Source organism: Oncorhynchus tshawytscha, linkage group LG13 (assembly GCF_018296145.1).
Source record: "Oncorhynchus tshawytscha isolate Ot180627B linkage group LG13, Otsh_v2.0, whole genome shotgun sequence".
In the NCBI taxonomy this organism is placed as follows: Eukaryota; Metazoa; Chordata; class Actinopteri; order Salmoniformes; family Salmonidae; genus Oncorhynchus; species Oncorhynchus tshawytscha.
The window spans coordinates 65,721,500-65,747,204 of NC_056441.1; the positions used below are offsets into that span (position 1 = coordinate 65,721,500).

General features: G+C 45.2%; 1 protein-coding gene across 1 annotated transcript in view; it reads right to left on the reverse strand.

Annotated features, from left to right (window-relative positions):
- The window catches only part of LOC112265526 (nucleoredoxin), a 90,820-nt gene that overhangs the window by 3,943 nt on the left and 61,172 nt on the right, over window positions 1-25,705 (reverse strand). The window contains exons 2-7 of the mRNA XM_024442898.2: window positions 23,205-23,322; window positions 17,248-17,381; window positions 9,321-9,421; window positions 8,159-8,265; window positions 7,047-7,226; window positions 4,286-4,410 (exon numbers count right to left, since the gene is read on the reverse strand). Of these exons, the coding sequence (XP_024298666.2) occupies window positions 4,286-4,410; window positions 7,047-7,226; window positions 8,159-8,265; window positions 9,321-9,421; window positions 17,248-17,381; window positions 23,205-23,322 (765 nt within the window). The remainder of the gene's footprint in view (window positions 1-4,285; window positions 4,411-7,046; window positions 7,227-8,158; window positions 8,266-9,320; window positions 9,422-17,247; window positions 17,382-23,204; window positions 23,323-25,705) is intronic.

The following is a 25,705-nucleotide window of genomic DNA, read 5'->3' on the forward strand; positions in this document are numbered from 1 at the left end:
ATCTCGGGAGTTGATAGGCTTGAAGTCAAACAGCGCAATGCTTGAAGCTTTGCGAAGAGCTGCTGGCAAAACGCACAAAAGTGCTGTTTGAATGAATGCTTACGAGCCTGCTTGTGCCTACCATCGCTCAGTCAGACTGCTTTATCAAATCATAGACTTAATTATAACATAACACAGAAATACGAGCCTTAGGTCATTAATATGGTCGAATCCGGAAACTATCATCTCAAACAAGACGTTTATTCTTTCAGTGAAATACGGAACCGTTCCGTATTTTATCTAACGGGTGGCATCCATCAGTCTAAATATTCCTGTTACATTGCACAACCTTCAATGTTATGTCATAATTACGTAAAATTCGGGCAAATTAGTTCTCAACGAGCCAGGTGGCCCAAACTGTTGCATATACCCGACTCTGCGTGCAATGAACGCAAGAGAAGTGACTCAATTTCACCTGGTTAATATTGCCTGCTAACCTGGATTTCGTTAGCTAAATATGCAGGTTTAAAAATATATACTTCTGTGTATTGATTTTAAGAAAGGCATTGATGTTTGTTTATGGTTAAGTACAGTCGTGCAACGATTGTGCTTTTTTCCGCAAATGCGATTTTGTTAAATCATCCCCCGTTTGGTGAAGTTGGCTGTCTTTGTTAGGAAGAAAGTCTTCACACAGTTCGCAACGAGCCAGGCGGCCCAAACTGCTCCATATACCCTGACTTTGTTGCAAGAGAAGTGACACATTATCCCTAGTTAAAATAAATTAATGTTAGCAGGCAATATTAACTAAATATGCAGGTTTAAAATATATACTTGTGTATTGATTTTAAGAAAGGCATTGATGTTTATGGTTAGGTACACGTTGGCGCAATGTCAGTCCTTTTTCGCGAATGCGCACCGATTATGTGCAACGCAGGACACGCTAGATAAACTAGTAATATCAACCACGTGTAGTTAACTAGTGATTATGATTGATTGATTGTTTTTTATAAGATAAGTTTAATGCTAGCTAGCAACTTACCTTGGCTTCTTACTGCATTCGCGTAACAGGCAGGCTCCTCGTGGAGTGCAATGTAAGGCAGGTGGTTAGAGAGTTGGACTAGTTAACTGTAAGGTTGCAAGATTGAATCCCCAAGCTGACAAGGTAAAATCTGTTGTTCTGCCCCTGAACAAGGCAGTTAACCCACCGTTCCTAGGCCGTCATTGAAAATAAGAATGTGTTCTTAACTGACTTGCCTAATTAAATAAAAAAATAAAAAGGGGGATGAGTGTAACCAATGTGAAATGGCTAGCTAGTTAGTGGAGTGCTTACTAATAGCGTTTCAATCGGTGACGTCACTCGCTCTGAGACCTTGAAGTAGTTGTTCCCCTTGGGTAATGATGCTTTGAGAGTGGCTGTTGTCTATGTGTGCAGAGGTTCCCTGGTTCAAGCCCAAGTAGGGGCGAGGAGAGGGACGGAAGCAATACTGTTACATGGACACCCCTTCAACTTAGTGGATTTGGCTATTATCAGCCACACTGGTTGCTGACAGGTAGACAAACATTGGCAGTAGAATGGCCTTATTGACAGTGACATTCAACAATCTTTTCAACAAGTCAGTTCATAAAATGTCTGCCCTGCTAGAGCTGCGCCGGGCAGCTGTTGAGGAGCAACAAAGGCTCAGCTGCGAAGTGGTAGGCCACACAAGCTCACAGAACCAGACAGCAGAGTGCTGAAGCGAGTAAAAATACTCACTACCGAGTTCCAAACTGTCTCTGGAAGCAAAATCGGCACAAGAACTGTTCGTCGGGAGTTTCATGTAATGAGTTCCCATTACTGAGCAGCCGCACACAAGCCTAAGATCATCATGCCCAATGCCAAGTGTTGGCTGGAGTGTTGTAAAGCTCGCTGCCATTGGAATCTGTGTGTGGTGGATGCCAGGAGAATGCTACCTGCCCAAATGCATAGTGCCAACTAAAATTTGGTGGAGGAGGAATAATGGTCTGGGGCTTTTTTTTCATGGTTCGGGCACAGCCCCTTAGTTCCAGTGAAGGGTAATCTTAACGCTACAGCATACAATGCCATTGTAGACGATTCTCTGGTTCCAACTTTGTGGCAACAGTTTGGGGAAGGCCCTTTCCTGTTTCAGCATGAAAATGCCCCTGTGCACAAAGCGAGGTCCATACAGAAATGGTTTGTCGAGATCGGTGTGGAATAACTTTTTTAACTGCAATTTTTAATTTTATCTTTATTTAACTAGGCAAGTCAGTTAAGAACAAATTCTTATTTACAATGACGGCCTACCAAAAGGCAAATACCTCCTGCAGGGATGGGGGCTGTGACTAAAATAAATATAGGGCAAAACACACATCACGACAAGAGAGACAACACTACATAAAGAGAGAACTTGACTGGCCTGCTTAGTGCCCTGGCCTCAACCCCATCAAACACCTTTGGGATGAATTGGGAGTGCCTACTGCGAGCCAGGCCTAATCGACCTCACTAATGCTCTTGTGGCTGAATTGAAGCAAGTCCCCGCAGCAATGTTCCAACATCTAGTGGAAAGCCTTCCTAGAAGAGTGGAGGCTGTTATAGCAGCAAAGGAGGGACCAACTCCATATTAATGCTCAAGATTTTGGAATGAGATGTTTGACGACCAAAAGTATGTGGACAACTGCTCATGTAGTGTACTGATAGAAACATCTATAAATTACAGTAGACTTTGATTTATTGCAATCACACATCAATCAATCCCCATTCATTTTCTGTGTGAATAGGGTGTCTTCCAATTGTCCTACTGTAGGTTGCCAGTCAGTTTCTCTTAGCCCCTGTGTGACATAGCGGGGTAATGAGATCCCCTCTCATTTAGAGCCCAATGGGCATAACAGAGAGCCCAATGGGTCCATGGCAGGGAGTGATGTCTAACAGGGTATACACAGGCTGCATCCAAAATGGTACCCTATTCCCCATAGAGCTCTGGTAAAAAACTAATGCACTATATAGGGAGTTGGGTGCCATTTGGGACTATCCCAGTCTAGAACAGATCCAGTGCTGGTGAAGATCCAGCTACATGTAACCCAGACGATGAGAAGAAAACTGTACCTGCCTGCTATAGACTACCAGGGGTGCCAGATTGAACATGCACCTAGAAAGCATTCATTAGAATGGGTCGAGTCCGGATGAACATAAATACCATTTAATATGCAATAAATCCCCAAAACAAGTGAACGGTAAAGAGAGAGGGTGTTAGTATCTTGTCTTAGCCTCAGCGCCTGTCTGTGACATGTGAACGCATCAGTCCTTCGGTCTGTCTGTGGCCGTGGCATTTCAAGACTGTCATGAGAGCCGTGTGGCATCAGGCAGCCAGGCAGATGGTCAGACAGGACAGAGAGGGAGCACCTGTGCAGTCCCCCATGGATGAAACCTAGACCATCTGACATGGGACAGCGTCCTGACCTCCCCGAGCTCTGAGCCCTGTGAGCAGGGGAGAGGAGGAGAAGGGGAGCTAGCTAATCTGGTAATTATGGCTGCCCCTGCTGCTAACTCCACAAGTTCCAGAAAAGATGAGAAGGAAAAACAAGAGATAACAAGAGTTAAGATAATTCCATGATCCCTCCTGCACTGAGGGCTGGCGGAAGGATCGTGGGGGAGATAGAGGATTCGGGAGGGAGAGGGGCACAGCTGTTCTGCGGATAGAGGGAGAACAGATATCATCAGACAGACGGCCAGCTGAATTCTGGGCCATGGGCCGTGTCGTGTGTCTCACATAAAAGTGAAAGGGGGTTTCATCCCTCAGAAACTGCCCCTCTGATATTATACTGTAGCTTATTTTTTATATATATTTTTTAATTGAACCTTTATTTAACTAGGCAAGTCAATAAAGAACAAATTCTTATGTACAATGACGGCCTAGAAACAGTGGGTTAACTGCCTTGTTCAGGGGCAGAACGACAGATTTTTACCATGTCAGCTCGGGGATTCAATCAGGCAACCTTTCGGTTACTGGCCCAGCCCTCTAACCACTAGGCTACCTGCCACCCCAACACACACACACATTTGTGTGTGGGTTGGTGTTCTCTACCAGAGGATTATGATATGTGATAACTAAAGCAGATGGAACATCCTACCAGAGCATAGCAACAAGCAATCACACACAGAGACAGATGCCCACAGTAGAGATGTACAGTACACAAGACAAGAATGCAAAACAACTAAAACACCAAAAGCGAAGACAGATTTCATCAGGTGTGAATATTCTCATCTAGGTCAGCTGGAGGTGTGTGTGTGTGCATGTGTCCACTATCTAACCTCTCCAGCCACAAAGAAGAGCAGTGGTGTCTCCTCCTCCTTGGCTTTGTACTTAGCCATGATCTTCTCTGCGATTGGCTGGATCAGCTCCTTCGCCGGCTCCAGCTCTCCCTCCTCCTCCGCATCTGAACAAGAGAGAAACACAGGTGTCAAATGCATGAAGACCAGCGAGAGGACAGGATGAAGAGAGAAAGGCAAGAGAGAGGGGACAGGATGAAGAGAGAAAGGCAAGAGAGAGGGGACAGGATGAAGAGAGAAAGGCAAGAGAGAGGGGACAGGATGAAGAGAGAAGCAAAGGCAAGAGAGGGGACAGGATGAAGAGAGAAAGGCAAGAGAGAGGGGACAGGATGAAGAGAGAAAGGCAAGAGAGAGGGGACAGGATGAAGAGAGAAAGGCAAGAGAGAGGGGACAGGATGAAGAGAGAAAGGCAAGAGAGAGGGGACAGGATGAAGAGAGAAAGGCAAGAGAGAGGGGACAGGATGAAGAGAGAAAGGCAAGAGAGAGGGGACAGGATGAAGAGAGAAAGGCAAGAGAGAGGGGACAGGATGAAGAGAGAAAGGCAAAGAGAGGGGACAGGATGAAGAGAGAAAGGCAAGAGAGAGGGGACAGGATGAAGAGAGAAAGGCAAGAGAGAGGGGACAGGATGAAGAGAGAAAGGCAAGAGAGAGGGGACAGGATGAAGAGAGAAAGGCAAGAGAGAGGGGACAGGATGAAGAGAGAAAGGCAAGAGAGAGGGGACAGGATGAAGAGAGAAAGGCAAGAGAGAGGGGACAGGATGAAGAGAGAAAGGCAAGAGAGAGGGGACAGGATGAAGAGAGAAAGGCAAGAGAGAGGGGACAGGATGAAGAGAGAAAGGCAAGAGAGAGGGGACAGGATGAAGAGAGAAAGGCAAGAGAGAGGGGACAGGATGAAGAGAGAAAGGCAAGAGAGAGGGGACAGGATGAAGAGAGAAAGGCCAGAGAGAGGGGACAGGATGAAGAGAGAAAGGCCAGAGAGAGGGGACAGGATGAAGAGAGAAAGGCAAGAGAGGGGACAGGATGAAGAGAGAAAGGCCAGAGAGAGGGGACAGGATGAAGAGAGAAAGGCCAGAGAGAGGGGACAGGATGAAGAGAGAAAGGCCAGAGAGAGGGGGACAGGATGAAGAGAGAAAGGCCAGAGAGGCGGGACAGGATGAAGAGAGAAAGGCCAGAGAGGCGGGACAGGATGAGAGAAAGGCCAGAGAAGCGGGACAGGATGAAGAGAGAAAGGCCAGAGAGAGGACAGGATGAAGAGAGAAAGGCCAGATGGAGGACAGGATGAAGAGAGAAAGGCCAGAGAGGGGACAGGATGAAGAGAGAAAGGCCAGAGAGAGGACATGATGAAGAGAGAAAGACCAGAGAGAGGACAGGATGAAGAGAGAAAGACCAGAGAGAGGACAGGATGAAGAGAGAAAGGCCAGAGAGAGGACAGGATGAAGAGAGAAAGGCCAGAGAGAGGACAGGATGAAGAGAGAAAGGCCAGAGAGAGGACAGGATGAAGAGAGAAAGGCCAGAGAGAGGACAGGATGAAGAGAGAAAGGCCAGAGAGAGGACAGGATGAAGAGAGAAAGACCAGAGAGAGGACAGGATGAAGAGAGAAAGGCCAGAGAGAGGACAGGATGAAGAGAGAAAGGCCAGAGAGGGGACAGGATGAAGAGAGAAAGGCCAGAGAGGGGACAGGATGAAGAGAGAAAGGCCAGAGAGAGGGGACAGGATGAAGAGAGAAAGGCCAGAGAGGGGACAGGATGAAGAGAGAAAGGCCAGAGAGGGGACAGGATGAAGAGAGAAAGGCCAGAGGGGACAGGATGAAGAGAGAAAGGCCAGAGAGGGGACAGGATGAAGAGAGAAAGGCCAGAGAGAGGGGACAGGATGAAGAGGGAAAGGCCAGAGAGGCGGGACAGGATGAAGAGAGAAAGGCCAGAGAGAGGACAGGATGAAGAGAGAAAGGCCAGAGAGAGGACAGGATGAAGAGAGAAAGGCCAGATGGAGGACAGGATGAAGAGAGAAAGGCCAGAGGGAGGACAGGATGAAGAGAGAAAGGCCAGAGAGAGGACAGGATGAAGAGAGAAAGGCCAGAGAGAGGACAGGATGAAGAGTGAAAGGCCAGAGAGAGGACAGGATGAAGAGAGAAAGAAAAACAGCCATGAGAAAAAGGAGAGAAAGAATGTGCAGGACGGGAGGAGAGAGGGGGTGAGTGAACAGACAGATGTACAGATGAGTGAGGAGACAAAAGGAGGAGACAGGGTGAGTGAATGGACAGATGAGCAGATGAGTGAGGAGGCAAACGGAGGAGCCCTTTGGATCTGATCTTAGGGTGGTCTGAGGTCATCAGTGTGCACCCGGTCACTCCATTCTCACATTGCTTTATTATTGTGTCGTCTGGCCTGCTGGCTGTCCTGTCCACTTTGGCCTGAGCCAAAGCATGGCATCCATCTCTGCCATCTCTCTCACTGCTAACAGCTTAACAGACAGACAGGCCATTTCCTTCTCATCCTTCTCTCTACCCTACTCTTGCATGTTCTCAAACTTTAAAATAGCATGCGGCCTTACAACTGATCTGTTCACTTTTACTACTTGCACAATATTCTTTAGAATGTACTACTCTACATAGTGTAAAGGATTGTTTTGGTAGAAACCAGCACTGAATGCTCCTCCATTCACCCACAAAGACCACGAGGTAGGGCCTCTCGAGGAGGTGCACGGTAGGGACTGACATTGAAATGGTCATCCACTCATCTACTCACCCACAAAGAGCACGAGGCAGGGCCCCTCGTGGAGCTGCACGGCGTTGGACTCGCTGAGCTCCAGTACGGGCCTGGGGTGCCAGGGGAAGAGCCGACACTCTGGGTCATTCAGCACCTCCACACGGCCCTGTCGCGTGATCATGTGACCTTCCGTGTCCAGCAGAATAAGGGTGGGAATACCTGGGGAAGGGAGGGTGGGAGAGAGGAAAAAAGAAAGTGAGAAAGATGGAAATAGGGAGAGAATAATCATGAATTGAAGATCTTGCTACTCTGCCACCTCACCCTCCTATTCTTCCATGTTTTACAGTTACTCTCACCACATATGGCTGTCTCTCTCCCACTGTTTATCTGTGTGGTATGGAGGAGCTTAAAGTCCCTCAGAGGCTCTGACCTGCCTCTGCTCTCTGTCTCTCTCCATCCATTTCTCTGCTCAGACTCCCGCTGCGTTCCCTGTTCAGGAGATTTTTCATAACCCCCGACCCCTTTCTCTCCCACAGTCTTTCAGATTACAATCTCACTGCCGTATTAAACATCCTTATCAGAAACAGACAGAGTGCATAGTGTGTGTTTGGCTGGGAGGAAGGGTGTGTGTGTGTGTGGTGATGGGTGGGGGCCAGTGTGAATAACAGGGGTTTGAATGGGGAAGCGGGGCAGTATCGACTAGTCCTGCAAGCATTCTTAACATTCAGGCAGAAAAGGCAATGAGCCAGCACATTGACTACAACCACACTACTCCCCTGTGGACGGACGGACAGATGGACAGACAGACTTGATGGTGGGGGCATTAGCGAGAGACAGGGGTGGGTTATAGAAAAAAAGCCTTGGGAAGAAGGAAAAAAAGGCAGAGCGAGAGAGAGAAATGACCCTTACTCAGTGAGCGGGACAGTAAACTTGATTACCAGCCCACATTCCTTTAGCTTGAGGGCTATCTGTTCACTGTTCCCTACCCAGCACAGAACAGCACACAGTAGAGCTGGCTGCCATTAGGTCGCTTCTCCACATCAACACATAATTTGGCCAGACAGTTAGTGTTTGATACTCACTCTGAGCCTCATGTCCAGGAGGACTACAGTATATGAGTACAGGAGGAGACATCAGAGATAGTGTTGTACCTTGTATTCCGAAGAGTCTGTTGAGTCGTGATCGTCGGGCCTCGTCTGAGTATGGGACTGCCAACCAAGGCATCTCACTGAAGTACTGCTGAAAGGACTCCTCCGACCTGCGTTGGTTGACAAACACAAAACAACCCTTAGAGCCACTGTCAACTCTGTTTATTCAGTCAATTCAAATGTTTGTCCATTAAAATAACATCAAATTGATCAGAAATACAGTGTAGACATTGTTAATGTTGTAAATGACTGTTGTAGCTGTAAAAAGCAGATATTTTTAATGGAATATCTACATAGGCCCATTATCAGCAACCATCACTCCTGTGTTCTAATGGCATGTTGTGTTAGCTAATCAAAGTTGATCATTTTAAGAAGGCTAATTGATCATTATAAAACTCTTTTGCAATCATGTTAGCACAGCTGAAAACTGTTGTTCTGATTAAAGAAGCAATTAAACTGGCCTTCTTTAGACTGGTTGAGTATCTGGAGCAGCATTTGTGGGTTTGATTACAGGCTCAAAATGGCCAGAAACAAAGAACTTTCTTCTGAAACTTGTCAGTCTATTCTTGTTCTGAGAAATGAAGGCTATTCCATGCGAGAAATTGCCATGAAACTGAAGATCTTGTACAATGCTGTGTACTACTCCCTTCACAGAACAGCGCAAACTGTCTCTAACCAGAATAGAAAGAGTGGGAGGCCCCGGTGCACAACTGAGCGAGAGGACAAGTCCATTAGAGTGTGTAGTTTGAGAAACAGACGCCTCACAAGTCCTCAACTGGCAGCTTCATTAAATAGTACCCGCAAAACACTAGTCTCAATGTCAACAGTGAAGAGGCGACTCCAGGATGCTGGCCTTCTAGGCACTCAACGTGCCATTGGAACACAGGAGTGATGGTTGCTGATAAATGGGCCTTTGTACACCTATGTAGATATTCCACTATTATTATTATATATATATATATATATTTTTTTAATCAGCCGTTTCCAGCTCCAAAAGTCATTTACAATATTAACAATGTCTACACTGTATTTCTGATCAATTTTATGTTATTTTAATGGACAAAAAAAGCATGTATATATATATATATGAGAGAGAGCAACAGAGAGAGCGCGAGACAGAGTGTGTATACGTGTATGAAGGAAATACTGCAACACTGAGTCTCACCTGTCAGCGCTGACAAACACCATCTCAAACTTCTGACCCGATTCTTTCACAGTGCGATATGATTCTACCAGCACCCGAGTCAGACTGCGGCATGGAGGGCACTGCAGGGACAACACAAACACAGTTTCCAGAATGACCTATATTGATCTATATTGATACAACTGTATGTCTGTATATAGATATATAAATATATAGATATAATGCCTTGCGAAAGTATTCGGCCCCCTTGAACTTTGCGACCTTTTGCCACATTTCAGGCTTCAAACATAAAGATATAAAACTGTATTTTTTTGTGAAGAATCAACAACAAGTGGGACACAATCATGAGGTGGAACGACATTTATTGGATATTTCAAACTTTTTTAACAAATCAAAAACTGAAAAATTGGGCGTGCAAAATTATTCAGCCCCTTTACTTTCAGTGCAGCAAACTCTCTCCAGAAGTTCAGTGAGGATCTCTGAATGATCCAATGTTGACCTAAATGACTAATGATGATAAATACAATCCACCTGTGTGTAATCAAGTCTCCGTATAAATGCACCTGCACTGTGATAGTCTCAGAGGTCCGTTAAAAGCGCAGAGAGCATCATGAAGAACAAGGAACACACCAGGCAGGTCCGAGATACTGTTGTGAAGAAGTTTAAAGCCGGATTTGGATACAAAAAGATTTCCCAAGCTTTAAACATCCCAAGGAGCACTGTGCAAGCGATAATATTGAAATGGAAGGAGTATCAGACCACTGCAAATCTACCGAGACCTGGCCGTCCCTCTAAACTTTCAGCTCATACAAGGAGAAGACTGATCAGAGATGCAGCCAAGAGGCCCATGATCACTCTGGATGAACTGCAGAGATCTACAGCTGAGGTGGGAGACTCTGTCCATAGGACAACAATCAGTCATATATTGCACAAATCTGGCCTTTATGGAAGAGTGGCAAGAAGAAAGCCATTTCTTAAAGGTATCCATAAAAAGTGTTGTTTAAAGTTTGCCACAAGCCACCTGGGAGACACACCAAACGTGTGGAAGAAGGTGCTCTGGTCAGATGTAACCAAAATTGAACTTTTTGGCAACAATGCAAAACGTTATGTTTGGCGTAAAAGCAACACTGCTCATCAACCCTGAACACACCATCCCCACTGTCAAACATGGTGGTGGCAGCATCATGGTTTGGGCCTGCTTTTCTTCAGCAGGGACAGGGAAGATGGTTAAAATTGATGGGAAGATGGATGGAGCCAAATACAGGACCATTCTGGAAGAAAACCTGATGGAGTCTGCAAAAGACCTGAGACTGGGACGGAGATTTGTCTTCCAACAAGACAATGATACAAAACATAAAGCAAAATCTACAATGGAATGGTTCAAAAATAAACATATCCAGGTGTTAGAATGGCCAAGTCAAAGTCCAGACCTGAATCCAATCGAGAATCTGTGGAAAGAACTGAAAACTGCTGTTCACAAATGCTCTCCATCCAACCTCACTGAGCTCGAGCTGTTTTGCAAGGAGGAATGGGAAAAAATTTCAGTCTCTCGATGTGCAAAACTGATAGAGACATACCCCAAGCGACTTACAGGTGTAATTGCAGCAAAAGGTGGCGCTACAAAGTATTAACTTAAGGGGGCTGAATAATTTTGCACGCCCAATTTTTCAGTTTTTGATTTGTTAAAAAAGTTTGAAATATCCAATAAATGTCGTGATTCTTCACAAAAAAATACAGTTTTATATCTTTATGTTTGAAGCCTGAAATGTGGCAAAAGGTCGCAAAGTTCAAGGGGGCCGAATACTTTCGCAAGGCACTGTATATAACATGGCCTTGGGTGTGTTTTCTGACTGGCTCTCTACAGTACATCACTCCAATGTTTCACCAGGAACCAGGACTAACATTTACATTTTGTTTCCTGGGCCATTCAAATGTGAGAACCTAAGTGCTCGGGATTGAACTCAGGATGGTCTTGGCTTGGAGGCATTTGTTGTTGTGAGTGTGTATTTTGAGAGCCCTCTCAAGTCAAGCAGGGAGAATGACTTCATAGTCTCTGGTCTAGTGTGTGTGTGTGTGTTGTGTTCCCTCCATGAGTGCGTGCGAGCGTGGAGGAGCAGAGCGGCTGGCATTAAGATGGTATCAGAGTGCCAGCGGTGGCAGATCTGTGGCTGAAGAAAACAAACCAGACCAGTCTCACTCATCAGTCTCTCCCTCTTACAGTATATTTTCTCTATCCATTCTCCATTTCCTCCTTTTCTTTCTCAGCCTCAGTGACACAAACACAGCGCTCACACACACATAGCTAGTGACGAGGGTAAAGTCAGTGAGGAACTGGGTCACCTACTCTATCCTGTCGAGGGTCACTTCAGGTTGTCGGTAAAAGTAATCCAATGGCCAAGTGCTGGCCATTTCACGCTTGGAACTGTCTATTAATGGTGTGGTGAATTTACACTGTTAAGAGAGGGGAATGTAGCCTTAAAATAATACACATAACTATATCAAATTGTATTTGTCACATGCGCTGAAAACAACAGGTATCACAGGTACCTTACCGTGTTACCGTGAAATGTTGATTTACAAGCCCTTAACCAACAATGCAGTTCAAGAAAGAGATTTGTTTATTTAGTAAATATTTTCTTAAGTGAAAAATTAAATAAAAAGTAACACAAAATTAAATAAAAAGTAACAATAAAATAACAATAACGAGGCTATATACAGGGGGTACTGGTACCGAGTCAATGTGCGGAGGTACAGGTTAGTCAAGGTCATTTGTACATGTAGGTAGGGGTAAAGTGACTATGCATAGATAAACAAACAGCGAGCAGCAGCAGTGTACAAACAAAGGGGGGAGGGGGTCAATGTAAATAGTCCGGGGTGCAATTTTATTGTTTGGCAGTCTTATGGCTTGGGGGTAGAAGCTGTAAAGAAGTCTTTTGAACCGAGACTTGGCGCTCCGGTACTTCTTGTTGTGCGGTAGCAGAGAGAACAGGGATGGCAGGAAGCTTGGCCACAGTGATGTACTGGGCAGAAGGCATTACCCTCTGTAGCGCCTAACGGTCGGATTCTGAGCAGTTGCCATACCAAGCGCTGATGCAACCGGTCAGGATGCTCTCGATGGTGCAGCTGTAGAAGCTTTTGAGGATCTGGGGACCCATGCCAAATCTTTTCGGTCTCCAGAGGGGGAAAAGGCATTTTCGTGCACTCTTCACAACTTTCTTGGTGTTTTCGGACCATGATAGTTTGTTGTAGATGATGTGGACATCAAGGAAATGTAATCTCTCAACCCGCTCCACTACAGCCCCGATGTTAATGGGGGACTGTTCGACCCTCCTTTTTTCCACGGTCAGCTTCTTTGTCTTGCTCACATTGAGGGAGAGGTGGTTGTCCTTGCACCACAATGCCAGGTCTCTGACCTCCTCCCTATAGGATGTCTCATCGTTGTCGGTGATCAGGCCACCACCGCTTGGCCACACAGTCGTGGGTGAACAGGGAGTACAGGAGGGGACTAAGCACGCACCCCTGAGGGGCCCCCGTGTAGAGGATCAGCGTGGCAGATGTGCTGTTGCCTACCCTTACCACCTGGGGGCAGCTTGTCAAGATGTCCAGGATCCAGTTGCAGAGGGAGGTGTTTAGTCACAGGGTCCTTAGCTTAGTGATGAGCTTTGTAGGCACTATGGTGTTGAACGCTGAGCTGTGGTCAATGAACAGCATTCTCACATAGGTGTTCCTTTTGTCCAGGTGGGAAAGGGCAGTGTGATGATGGTATTGATGTGAGCCATGACCAGCCTTTCAAAGCTCTTCATGGCTATCGACATGAGTGCTAAGGGGCGGTAGTCATTTAGGCAGGTTACCTTTGATTTCTTGGGCACAAGGACTATGGTGGTCTGCTTGAAACATGTAGGTATTGCAGAGTCGGTCAGGGAGAGGTTGAAAATGTCAAGTGAAGACACTTGCCAGTTGGTCCACCATGCTCGGAGTACACGTCCTGGTAATCCGTCTGGCCCCGCAGCCTTGTTAATGTTGACCTGTTTAAAAGGTCTTGCTCACATCAGCTATGGAGAGCGTGATCACACAGCCGTCCAGAACAGCTGGTGCTTCAGTGTTGCTTGCCTCGAAGCGAGCATAAAAGGCATTTAGCCTGTCTGGTAGGCTCGCGTCACTGGGCAGCTTGCGGCTGGGTTTCCCTTTGCAGTCCGTAATAGTTTGCAAGCCCTGCCACATCCGACGAGCATCAGAGTCAGTATAGTAGGATTCAATCTTAGTCCTGTATTGACGCTTTGCCTGTTTGATGGTTCTTTTGAGGGCATAGTGGGATTTCTTATAAGCGTCCGGAGTAGTGTCCCACTCCTTGAAAACGGCAGAGGCAGCTCTAGCCTTTAGCTCGGTGCGGATGTTGCCTGTAATACATGACTTCTGGTTGGAATATGTACATACGGTTACTGTGGGGACAACGTCGTTGATACACTTATTGATGAAGCTGGTGACTCAGGTGGTATACTCCTTAATGCCATTGGATGAATCCCGGAACATATTCCAGTCTGTGCTAGCAAAACAGTCCTGTAGCGTAGAATCTGCGTTATCTGACCACTTCCGTATTGAGCGAGTCACTGGTAGTTTTTGCTTGTAAGCAGGAATCAGGAGGATAGAATTATGGTCAGATTTGGCAAATAGAGGGAGAGGGAGAGCTTTGTATGCATCTCTATGTGTGGAGTAAATGTGGTCTAGAGTTTTTTCCCCCTCTGGTTGGACAGGTGACATGCTGGGAGAAATGAGGTAAAACGGATTTAAGTTTGCCCGCATTAAAGTCCCCGGCCACTAGGAGCGCTGCTTCTGGATGAGCATTTTCTTGTTTGCTTATGGCCTTGTACAGCTTGTTAAGTACGGCCTTAGTGCCAACAACGGTTTGAGGTGGTAAATAGATGGCTACGAAAAATATAGATGAAAACTCTCTTGGTAGATAGAGTACCTCTATCTGATAAGCTGTACACCACACTACCTCAGGCGGGCAATACAGAGACTTCCTTAATATTAGACATTGATCACCAGCTGTTATTGACAAATAGACACACACCACTACCGTCTTACCGGACGGAGCAGTTCTGTCCTGCGAATGCATGGAAAATCCAGTCAAATGCATATTATCCGTGTTGTTGTTCAGCCACGACTCTGTGAAACATAACATATTTCAGTTAATGTCCAGTTGGTAGAATAGTCTCGAACGGAGCTCATCCAGTTTATTCTCCAGAGATTTCACATTGGCCAGATGGTAGAGGCGGGTTACGCACTCGCTGACGAATTCTCACAAAGCACCCCGATCTCCGCCCCCTGTACCGCTGTCTTTTCTTCACTCGAATGACAGGGATTTGGGTCTGGTCTCGGAGAAACAGTACACCCTTCGCGTCGGACTCATTAAAGAAAAAAATCTTTGTCCAGTTCGAGGTGAGTCGAATCGCTGTTCTGATATCCAGAAGCTCTTTTCGGTCATAAGAGACGGTAGCAGCAACATTATGTACTAAATAAGTTACATACAATGCATAAAAACACACAAAAAAGCAAAGTTGGTTAGGAGCCCGTAAAACGGCAGCCGTTCCCTCCGGCTCCATTGTCTTAGCTTTTGTAATTATATACAGTGAGGGAAAAAAGTATTTTATCCCCTGCTGATTTTGTATGTTTGTCCACTGACAAAGAAATGATTAGTCTATAATTTTAATGGTAGGTTTATTTGAACAGTGAGAGACAGAATAACAACAAAAAAATCCAGAAAAACGCATGTCAAAAATTGTATAAATTGATTTGCATTTTAATGAGGGAAATAAGTATTTGACCCCTCTGCAAAACATGACTTAGTACTTGGTGGCAAAATCCTTGTTGGCAATCACAGAGGTCAGACGTTTCTTGTAGTTGGCCACCAGGTTTGCACACATCTCAGGAGGAATTTTGTCCCACTCCTCTTTGCAGATCTTCTCCAAGTCATTAAGGTTTTGAGGTTGACGTTTGGCAACTCGAAACTTTAGCTCCCTCCACAGATTTTCTATGGGATTAAGGTCTGGAGACTGGCTAGGCCACTCCAGGACCTTAAAGTGCTTCTTCTTGAGCCACTCCTTTGTTGCCTTGCCCGTGTGTTTTGGGTCATTGTCATGCTGGAATACCCATCCACGACCCATTTCAATGCCCTGGCTGAGGGAAGGAGGTTCTCACCCAAGATTTGACGGTACATGGCCCCGTCCATCGTCCCTTTGATGCGGTGAAGTTGTCCTGTCCCCTTAGCAGAAAAACACCCCCAAAGCATAATGTTTCCACCTCCATGTTTGACGGTGGGGATGGTGTTCTTGGGGTCATAGTCAGCATTCCTCCTCCTCCAAACACGGCGAGTTGAGTTGATGCCAAGAGCTCCATTTTGGTGTCATCTGACCACAACACTTTCACCCAGTTGTCCTCTGAACCATTCAGATGTTCATTGGCAAACTTCAGACGGGCATGTATATGTGCTTTCTTGAGCAGGGGGACCTTGCGGGCGCTGCAGGATTTCAGTCCTTCACGGTGTAGTGTGTTACCAATTATTTTCTTGGTGACTATGGTCCCAGCTGCCTTGAGATCATTGACAAGATCCTTCCGTGTAGTTCTGGGCTGATTCCTCACCGTTCTCATGATCATTGCAACTCCACGAGATGAGATCTTGCATGGAGCCCCAGGCCGAGGGAGATTCTTTGTTTCTTCCATTTGCGAATAATCGCACCAACTGTTGTCACCTTCTCACCAAGCTGCTTGGCGATGGTCTTGTAGCCCATTCCAGCCTTGTGTAGGTCTACAATCTTGTCCCTGACATCCTTGGAGAGCTCTTTGGTCTTGGCCATGGTGGAGAGTTTGGAATCTGATTGATTGCTTCTGTGAACAGGTGTCTTTTATACAGATAACAAACTGAGATTAGGAGCACTCCCTTTAAGAGTGTGCTCCTAATCTCAGCTCGTTACCTGTATAAAAGACACCTGGGAGCCAAAAATCTTTCTGATTGAGAGGGGGTCAAGTACTTATTTCCCTCATTAAAATGCAAATCAATTTATAATATTTTTGACATGCGTTTTTCTGGATTTTTTTGTTGTTATTCTGTCTCTCACTGTTCAAATAAACCTAGCATTAAAATTATAGACTGATAATTTCTTCATCAGTGGGCAAACGTACAAAATCCCTCACTATATGTACATAATTACCTAAATTACCTCATACCCCTGCACATTGACTTGGAACTGGTACTCCTGTATATAGCCATGCTATTTTTACTCATTATTGTTATTCACTGTGTATTTATTCCTCATGTCACTATTTCTATTTTATCTTTAACTCAGCATCGTTGGAAAAAGGACCTGTAAGTAAACATTTCACTGTTAGTCTACACCTGTTTTTTGTGAAGCTTGTGACAAATAAAATGTACAAATTTGTATTGGTTTGGAAAGTGGACCAGTCAGTGCATTATGGCTTCGTGCTGACTGGTCTCTGGAGCTGAAGGCAGCACTGGCAGCTGGAGGGGCGTCTGCGGCCTGTGTGTGTGTCATCAGCTGAGCTCATCAGTGACACAAGCCTTTCATGCATCACCAAGTCACGACCTTCACACGGATGGGCAAGCCCAGCACTGACAGAGACAATGGATTGGACGCCCACTGCTCACTTTAAAAGGGCACTAGTTGGTAATGACAGCAAGGAGTGGAATAACCAGCTACTGTAGTCCCAGACAATAGAAGTCCCCTAACTACTCTGTCCATTCCTGGCTACCGGCTGCTGCGTTTCCTCCCGCTGTGCCCTGCCGCCCCGCCCTGGCTTTCACTGATGCCTTTGTTTTCATAAGGCTACTGCTCATATCGGGGGCAGCTGGATGCCTGAAAAGGAAAATGAGGGTCCTTTCCCTCCCTCCCTGCATGTGTGTGTCCTTCCTGGCCCCCACCCCACCACTTACCCAGTGTGCTGAGAAGTACACTCCCACATAGTGGCCCTCCAATGAGCTGATGTCTGTCGTCTGCCTGTTGTTCCTGAGCAGAGGGCCGGCCACCACCTCTGCAAAGGGCTTGGGCCCCCAGGGGAACTCCAGGCCTGAGAGAGGGGGGGTAAGGGGGAGGAGGGAGAAAAGGACAGAGGTGAAGAGGGGGTGAGGGAATGAGGGAGAATTAGGGTGGGAGGGAAGGTTTGGTGTTTGGGAGAAAGGATAGAGAGACAAGGGTCTGATTAGTGAACAGAGAAGAGAGCTTTTTCTGTGTGTGAGAAACTCCCCATTCAAAACCAGAGCACTCTCTCCATCCCCCTGGCACAGCTATTAGATATTAAATACATGCACATGGGCCCAGCATTTGTCATACAAACGTCTAAACCCAGTGTGCCTCCTACTCACAAGCTCTTTTGTAATCCATGTCATCTGTGTTTGGAAATGGGACCGCACAACAGATGCAAAATTAGATTTGAATGATTATTGAAAGCCATGCTTTTCAATTTCCCATACAGGGACAGGGAGCGCTGCCAGCCTTACTCCCTCTCGTTTCTTTTTCAAGGTGTCTTCATTGTTAGTGTCAAGCACTAGAGATGCATTTGGGAGGACCAAATAATAAGGTGTAATAATAAATAAAGCTCTGTAGGCAGGGCTGTAAAGGTTCCTTTATGTGGGCTTCCCTCTATAGGCCTTCATTAGACAGGGCTGTAAAGGTTCCTTTATGTGGGCTTCCCTCTATAGGCCTTCATTAGACAGGGCTGTAAAGGTTCCTTTATGTGGGCTTCCCTCTATAGGCCTTCATTAGACAGGGCTGTAAAGGTTCCTTTATGTGGGCTTCCCTCTATAGGCCTTCATTAGACAGGGCTGTAAAGGTTCCTTTATGTGGGTTCCTTTAGTCCTTCATTAGACAGGGCTGGGCTTCCCTCTATAGGCCTTCATTAGACAGGGCTGTAAAGGTTCCTTTATGTGGGCTTCCCTCTATAGGCCTTCATTAGACAGGGCTGTAAAGGTTCCTTTATGTGGGCTTCCCTCTATAGGCCTTCATTAGACAGGGCTGTAAAGGTTCCTTTATGTGGGCTTCCCTCTATAGGCCTTCATTAGACAGGGCTGTAAAGGTTCCTTTATGTGGGCTTCCCTCTATAGTCCTTCATTAGACAGGGCTGTAAAGGTTCCTTTATGTGGGCTTCCCTCTATAGGCCTTCATTAGACAGGGCTGTAAAGGTTCCTTTATGTGGGCTTCCCTCTATAGGCCTTCATTAGACAGGGCTGTAAAGGTTCCTTATGTGGGCTTCCCTCTATAGGCCTTCATTAGACAGGGCTGTAAAGGTTCCTTTATGTGGGCTTCCCTCTATAGTCCTTCATTAGACAGGGCTGTAGAGGTTCCTTTATGTGGGCTTCCCTCTATAGTCCTTCATTAGACAGGGCTGTAAAGGTTCCTTTATGTGGGCTTCCCTCTATAGGCCTTCATTAGACAGGGCTGTAAAGGTTCCTTTATGTGGGCTTCCCTCTATAGGCCTTCATTAGACAGGGCTGTAAAGGTTCCTTTATGTGGGCTTCCCTCTATAGGCCTTCATTAGACAGGGCTGTAGAGGTTCCTTTATGTGGGCTTCCCTCTATAGGCCTTCATTAGACAGGGCTGTAAAGGTTCCTTTATGTGGGCTTCCCTCTATAGGCCTTCATTAGACAGGGCTGTAGAGGTTCCTTTATGTGGGCTTCCCTCTATAGGCCTTCATTAGACAGGGCTGTAGAGGTTCCTTTATGTGGGCTTCCCTCTATAGGCCTTCATTAGACAGGGCTGTAAAGGTTCCTTTATGTGGGTTAGGCCTTCATTAGACAGGGCTGTAGAGGTTCCTTTATGTGGGCTTCCCTCTATAGGCCTTCATTAGACAGGGCTGTAAAGGTTCCTTTATGTGGGCTTCCCTCTATAGGCCTTCATTAGACAGGGCTGTAAAGGTTCCTTTATGTGGGCTTCCCTCTATAGGCCTTCATTAGACAGGGCTGTAGAGGTTCCTTTATGTGGGCTTCCCTCTATAGGCCTTCATTAGACAGGGCTGTAAAGGTTCCTTTATGTGGGCTTCCCTCTATAGGCCTTCATTAGACAGGGCTGTAGAGGTTAGGCCTTTTAGACATGTGGGCTTCCCTCTATAGGCCTTCATTAGACAGGGCTGTAGAGGTTCCTTTATGTGGGCTTCCCTCTATAGTCCTTCATTAGACAGGGCTGTAAAGGTTCCTTTATGTGGGCTTCCCTCTATAGGCCTTCATTAGACAGGGCTGTAAAGGTTCCTTTATGTGGGCTTCCCTCTATAGGCCTTCATTAGACAGGGCTGACACATCCCCACTGCCTCTGCCGCTGTAGCCCTTTATTGTTGTCCCCATTCACACTGTAAAAGTGCACTCCTTCCTGGTGCTGCAGGCAACTTCTCCACTCCGCCACTCAAGACAGCTAGGCCCTTTCAAAATGCTGAAAGAGGGTCCTGAATTCTCAACCCCCCCCCACCCCTCCCAGCCCACCTCAAACTCTTACTACCCCGCCTGTAACCCCCATCTCCCTTCTTCACTACAACACAAACACACCCCTTTTCTGCTACCGCTACCCTCTAACAACTCTGAAAGAGGAGGGGATGGATGAATCTCTTCTTTACCACATCTAGTTGATGTTAATGAATCATGGGAATGATAGAGTGTGCAGTCTACTGTGGGCTGGGATGGAGACTGGGATTCATTAAGCAGACAGACAGAGGATCTGTCATACAGTTCAGCTCGTGAAATCCATTCCCCTGCACCACGTGTTCTACTGCCACCATGCCTACTCTCTCCACCCTCCCTCACAATTCAATTCAATTCAAGTGCTTTATTGGCATGGGAAGCATATGTTAAATTTGCCAAAGCAAGTGAAGTAGATAATAAACAAAAGTGAAATAAACAAAAATGTACAGTAAACATTACACTCACAGAAGTTCCAAAAGAATAAAGACATTTCAAATGTCATATTACATCTACAGTGGGGCAAAAAAGTATTTAGTCAGCCACCAATTGTGCAAGTTCTCCCACTTAAAAAGATGAGAGAGGCCTGTAATTTTCATCATAGGTACACTTCAACTATGACAGACAAAATGAGAATTTTTTTTCTCCAGAAAATCACATTGTAGGATTTTTTATGAATTTATTTGCACATTATGGTGGAAAATAAGTATTTGGTCACCTACAAACAAGCAAGATTTCTGGCTCTCACAGACCTGTAAGTTCTTCTTTAAGAGGCTCCTCTGTCCTCCACTCATTACCTGTATTAATGGCACCTGTTTGAACATGTTATCAGTATAAAAAGACACCTGTCCACAACCTCAAACAGTCACACTCCAAACTCCACTATGGCCAAGACCAAAGAGCTGTTAAAAAAGGACACCAGAAACAAAATTGTAAACCTGCACCAGGCTGGGAAGACTGAATCTGCAATAGGTAAGCAGCTTGGTTTGAAGAAATCAACTGTGGGAGCAATTATTAGGAAATGGAAGACATACAAGACCACTGATAATCTCCCTCGATCTGGGGCTCCACTTAAGATCTCACCCCGTGGGGTCAAAATGATCACAAGAACGGTGAACAAAAATCCCAGAACCACACGGGGGGGACCTAGTGAATGACCCGCAGAGAGCTGGGACCAAAGTAACAAAGCCTACCATCAGTAACACACTACGCCGCCAGGGACTCAAATCCTGCAGTGCCAGACGTGTCCCCCTGCTTAAGCCAGTACATGTCCAGGCCCGTCTGAAGTTTGCTAGAGAGCATTTGGATGATCCAGAAGAAGACTGGGAGATTGTCATATGGTCAGATGAAACCAAAATATAACTTTTTGGTAAAAACTCAACTCGTCATGTTTGGAGGACAAAGAAGGCTGAGTTGCATCCAAAGAACACCATACCTACTGTGAAGCATGGGGGTGGAAACATCATGCTTTGGGGCTGTTTTTCTGCAAAGGGACCAGGACGACTGATCCATGTAAAGGAAAGAATGAATGGGGCCATGTATCGTGAGATTTTGAGTGAAAACCTCCTTCCATCAGCAAGGGCATTGAAGATGAAACGTGGCTGTGTCTTTCAGCATGACAATGATCCCAAACACACCGCCCGGGCAACGAAGGAGTGGCTTCGTAAGAAGAATTTCAAGGTCCTGGAGTGGCCTAGCCAGTCTCCAGATCTCAACCCCATAGAAAATCTTTGGAGGGAGTTGAAAGTCTGTGTTGCCCAGCAACAGCCCCAAAACATCACTGCTCTAGAGGAGATCTGCATGGAGGAATAGGTCAAAATACCAGCAAACAGTGTGTGAAAACCTTGTGAAGACTTACAGAATATGTTTGTCCTCTGTCATTGCCAACAAAGGGTATATAACAAAGTATTGAGATAAACTTTTGTTATTGACCAAATAGTTATTTTCCACCATAATTTGCAAATAAATTCATTAAAAATCCTACAATGTGATTTTCTGGATTTTTTTCTCTCATTTTGTCTCTCATAGTTGAAGTGTACCTATGATGAAAATTACAGGCCTCTCTCATCTTTTTAAGTGGGAGAACTTGCACAATTGGTGGCTGACAATGCTTTTTTGCCCCACTGTATATACTGTGTTGTAATGATGTGCAAATAGTTAAAGTACAAAAGGAAAATAAATAAAACATAAATATGGGTTGTATTTACAATGGTGTTTGTTCTCCACTGGTTGCCCTTTTCTTTTCAGGTCACAAATTCACAAATCTTGCTGCTGTGATTGCACACTGTGGTATTTCACCCAGTAGATATGGGAGTTTATCAAAATTGGGTTTGCTTTCAAATTCTTTGTGGAAAAGCATTCCAGTTTGCTCAGTTTTTTTTGTTAATTACTTGACACATTGGAAGTAATTAACTTTTTGTTTTCTCATGATTTGGTTGGGTCTAATTGTGTTGCTGTCCTGGGGCTCTGTGGGTTCTGTTTGTGAACAGAGCCCGAGGACCAGCTTGCTTTGGGGGCTATTCTCCAGGTTTCTCTCTCTGTAGGTGATGGTTTTGTTATGGAAGGTTTGGGAATCGCTTCCTTTTAGGTGGATGTAGAATTTAACGTCTCTTTTCTGGATTTTGATCATTAGCGCTTATCGGACTAATTCTGCTCTACATGCATTATTTGGTGTTTTACGTTGTACATTGAGGATATTTTTTCAAAATTCTGCATGTAGTCTCAATTTGGTGTTTGTCCCATTTTGTGAATTCTGGGTTGGCAGGCAGATCCCAGACCTAACAACCATAAACGGCAATGGGTTCTATAACTGATCTGAGTATTTTTTGAAAGATCCTAATTGGTAAGTCAAATTTGATGTTCCTTTTTATGGTATAGAAGTCCCTTCTTGCCTTGTCTCTCAGCTCGTTCACAGCTTGGTGGAAGTTACCTGTGGCGCTGATGTTTAGGCCGAGGTATGTATTGTTTTGTGTGTCATCTTGGGCAACGGTGTCTAGATGGAATTTGTATTTGGACCTTTTTTGGAACACCTCCTCTCTGACTAGTGGGCCTTTCTCATGTTGTGCAATTAGGGCTCTAAAGAGCAGGATGTCAAATTATTGTGATTTTTTTTGGCCATGAGAGGACATCCTCTCATGTACCAGAAAGGAATGCAAGTCTGCTCTTGCGAACAGGCAGTCTCCCACTTAAAAGCTGGGAAATTATAGGTCTGCAGATGTGGGAATAAGAAAGGGCACTTTATAATATTCATGCAATACCAGAACAGGACACAAATTGAGAAATATGGCCAGCTCTCCAACTGGTGAAGGATGTGGCACAGAAACTTTGCAATATGAAATTCTGACGAGGCATTTTTCATTGAATAAACTGTATGCTTGTTTTCACGTGTGTGTATCTGTGTTCCGGCGCAGTCCTCATTGCTGAGGCTCAGTCTGACTGAGGAGATTTACCTTTGGGGTCATCTCTCACCACCAGTAGTCCGTTCCGACACAACACCTTCCCTGTGGCTGCATCCACAAACACCAGCGAGGGAATACTGGTCACCTTGTACTTGTTCCACAGCTTCATCTGGACAGACAGAGAGGACAGAGGAGAGAAATGGGAAATATGCAGTTAGTATAAGACACCTATGCTCTGGTTAATCGTCCGAGCAACAGGAAGAGAAAAATCAAACAAATAAAAAGAAAAGTAATTGAATGTCGTACATCTTACTATAGTTGTTTTCCATCTAGTTTATAAGATCTGTTGATAAATAATTATTTATCAGACATCAATTGATATATATATATAAGTTTATAGGACAACAGCCATTTTCACTATAATTACACCAAAAGTGCAGACGTACCAATATCTATTACCGAGGCAAGCCGTTTCTCTGAAGTATAATAAAGGGACTACAAAATGAGCCAGGTTGAATAAAACAGCAGCAGAGACGCAGCCTGCGGTAAATTAGATGAAGGCTAGAATCACACTAACTAGCTAACTTTAAACTTTAAAGTAACTGGCATTCACAAGGAGCGTTTCGCTCCTGCTGTGATGTCATGAATCAAATCAAATTTTATGATCACATACACATGGTTAGCAGATGTTAAAGCAAGTGTAGTGAAATGCTTGTGCTTCTAGTTCTGACAGTGCAGTAATATCTAACAAGTAATCTAACAATTCAACAACAACTACTTAACACACAATCTTAAGTAAAGGGATGGAATAAGAATATGTACATATAAATATATGGATGAGTGATGAGCGAGCAGCATAGGCAAGATGCAATAGATGGTATAGAATACAGTATATACATATGAGATGAGTAATGCAAGATATGCAAACATTATTAAAGTGGCATTATTAAAGTTACTAGTGATCCATTTATTAAAGTGGCCGATGATTTTGAGTCTGAATGTAGGCAGTCTGATGGCCTTAGAAGCTGTTTTTCAGTCTCTCGGTCCCAGCTTTGATATACAGTGGGGAGAACAAGTATTTGATACACTGCCGATTTTGCAGGTTTTCCTACTTACAAAGCATGTAGAGGTCTGTAATTTTTTAAATCATAGGTACACTTCAACTGTGAGAGACGGAATCTAAAACAAAAATCCAGAAAATGACATTGTATGATTTTTAAGTAAATAATTTGCATTTTATTGCATGAAATAAGTATTTGATACACCAGAAAAGCATAACTTAATATTTGGTACAGAAACCTTTGTTTACAATTACAGAGATCATACGTTTCCTGTAGTTCTTGACCAGGTTTGCACACACTGCAGCAGGGATTTTGGCCCACTCCTCCATACAGACTGTGGCTGGGCAATACGGACTTTCAGCTCCCTCCAAAGATTTTCTACTGGGTTCAGGTCTGGAGACTGGCTAGGCCACTCCAGGACTTTGAGATGCTTCTTACGGAGCCACTCCTTAGTTGCCCTGGCTGTGTGTTTCGGGTCGTTGTCATGCTGGAAGACCCAGCCACGACCCATCTTCAATGCTCTTACTGAGGGAAGGAGGTTGTTGGCCAAGATCTCGCGATACATGGCCCCATCCATCCTCCCCTCAATACGGTGCAGTCGTCCAATCCCCTTTGCAGAAAAGCATCCCCAAAGAATGATGTTTCCACCTCCATGCTTCACGGTTGGGATGGTTTTCTTGGGGTCGTACTTATCCTTCTTCTTCCTCCAAACACAGAGAGTGGAGTTTAGACCAAAAAACTATATTTTTGTCTCATCAGACCACATGACCTTCTCCCATTCCTCCTCTGGATCATCCAGATGGTCATTGGCAAACTTCAGATGGGCCTGGACATGCGCTGGCTTGAGCAGGGGGACCTTGCATGCGCTGCAGGATTTTAATCCATGACGGCGTAGTGTGTTACTAATGGTTTTCTTTGAGACTGTGGTCCCAGCTCTCTTCAGGTCATTGACCAGGTCCTGCCATGTAGTTCTGGGCTGATCCCTCACCTTCCTCATGATCATTGATGCCCCACGAGGTGAGATCTTGCATGGAGCCCCAGACCAAGGGTGATTGACCATCATCTTGAACTTCTTCCATTTTCTAATAATTGCGCCAACAGTTGTTGCCTTCTCACCAAGCCGCTTGCCTATTGTCCTGTAGCCCATCCCAGCCTTGTGCAGGTCTACAATTTTATCCCTGATGTCCATACACAGCTCTCTAGTCTTGGCCATTGTGGAGAGGTTGGAGTCTGTTTGATTGAGTGTGTGGACAGGTGTCTTTTATACAGGTAACAAGTTCAAACAGGTGCAGTTAATACAGGTAATGAGTGAAGAACAGGAGGGCTTCTTAAAGAAAAACTAACAGGTCTGTGAGAGACAGAATTCTTATTGGTTGGTAAGTGATCAAATACTTATGTCATGCAATAAAATGCAAAATAATTACTTAAAAATCATACAATGAGATTTTCTGGATTTTTGTTTAAGATTCCGTCTCTCACAGTTGAAGTGTA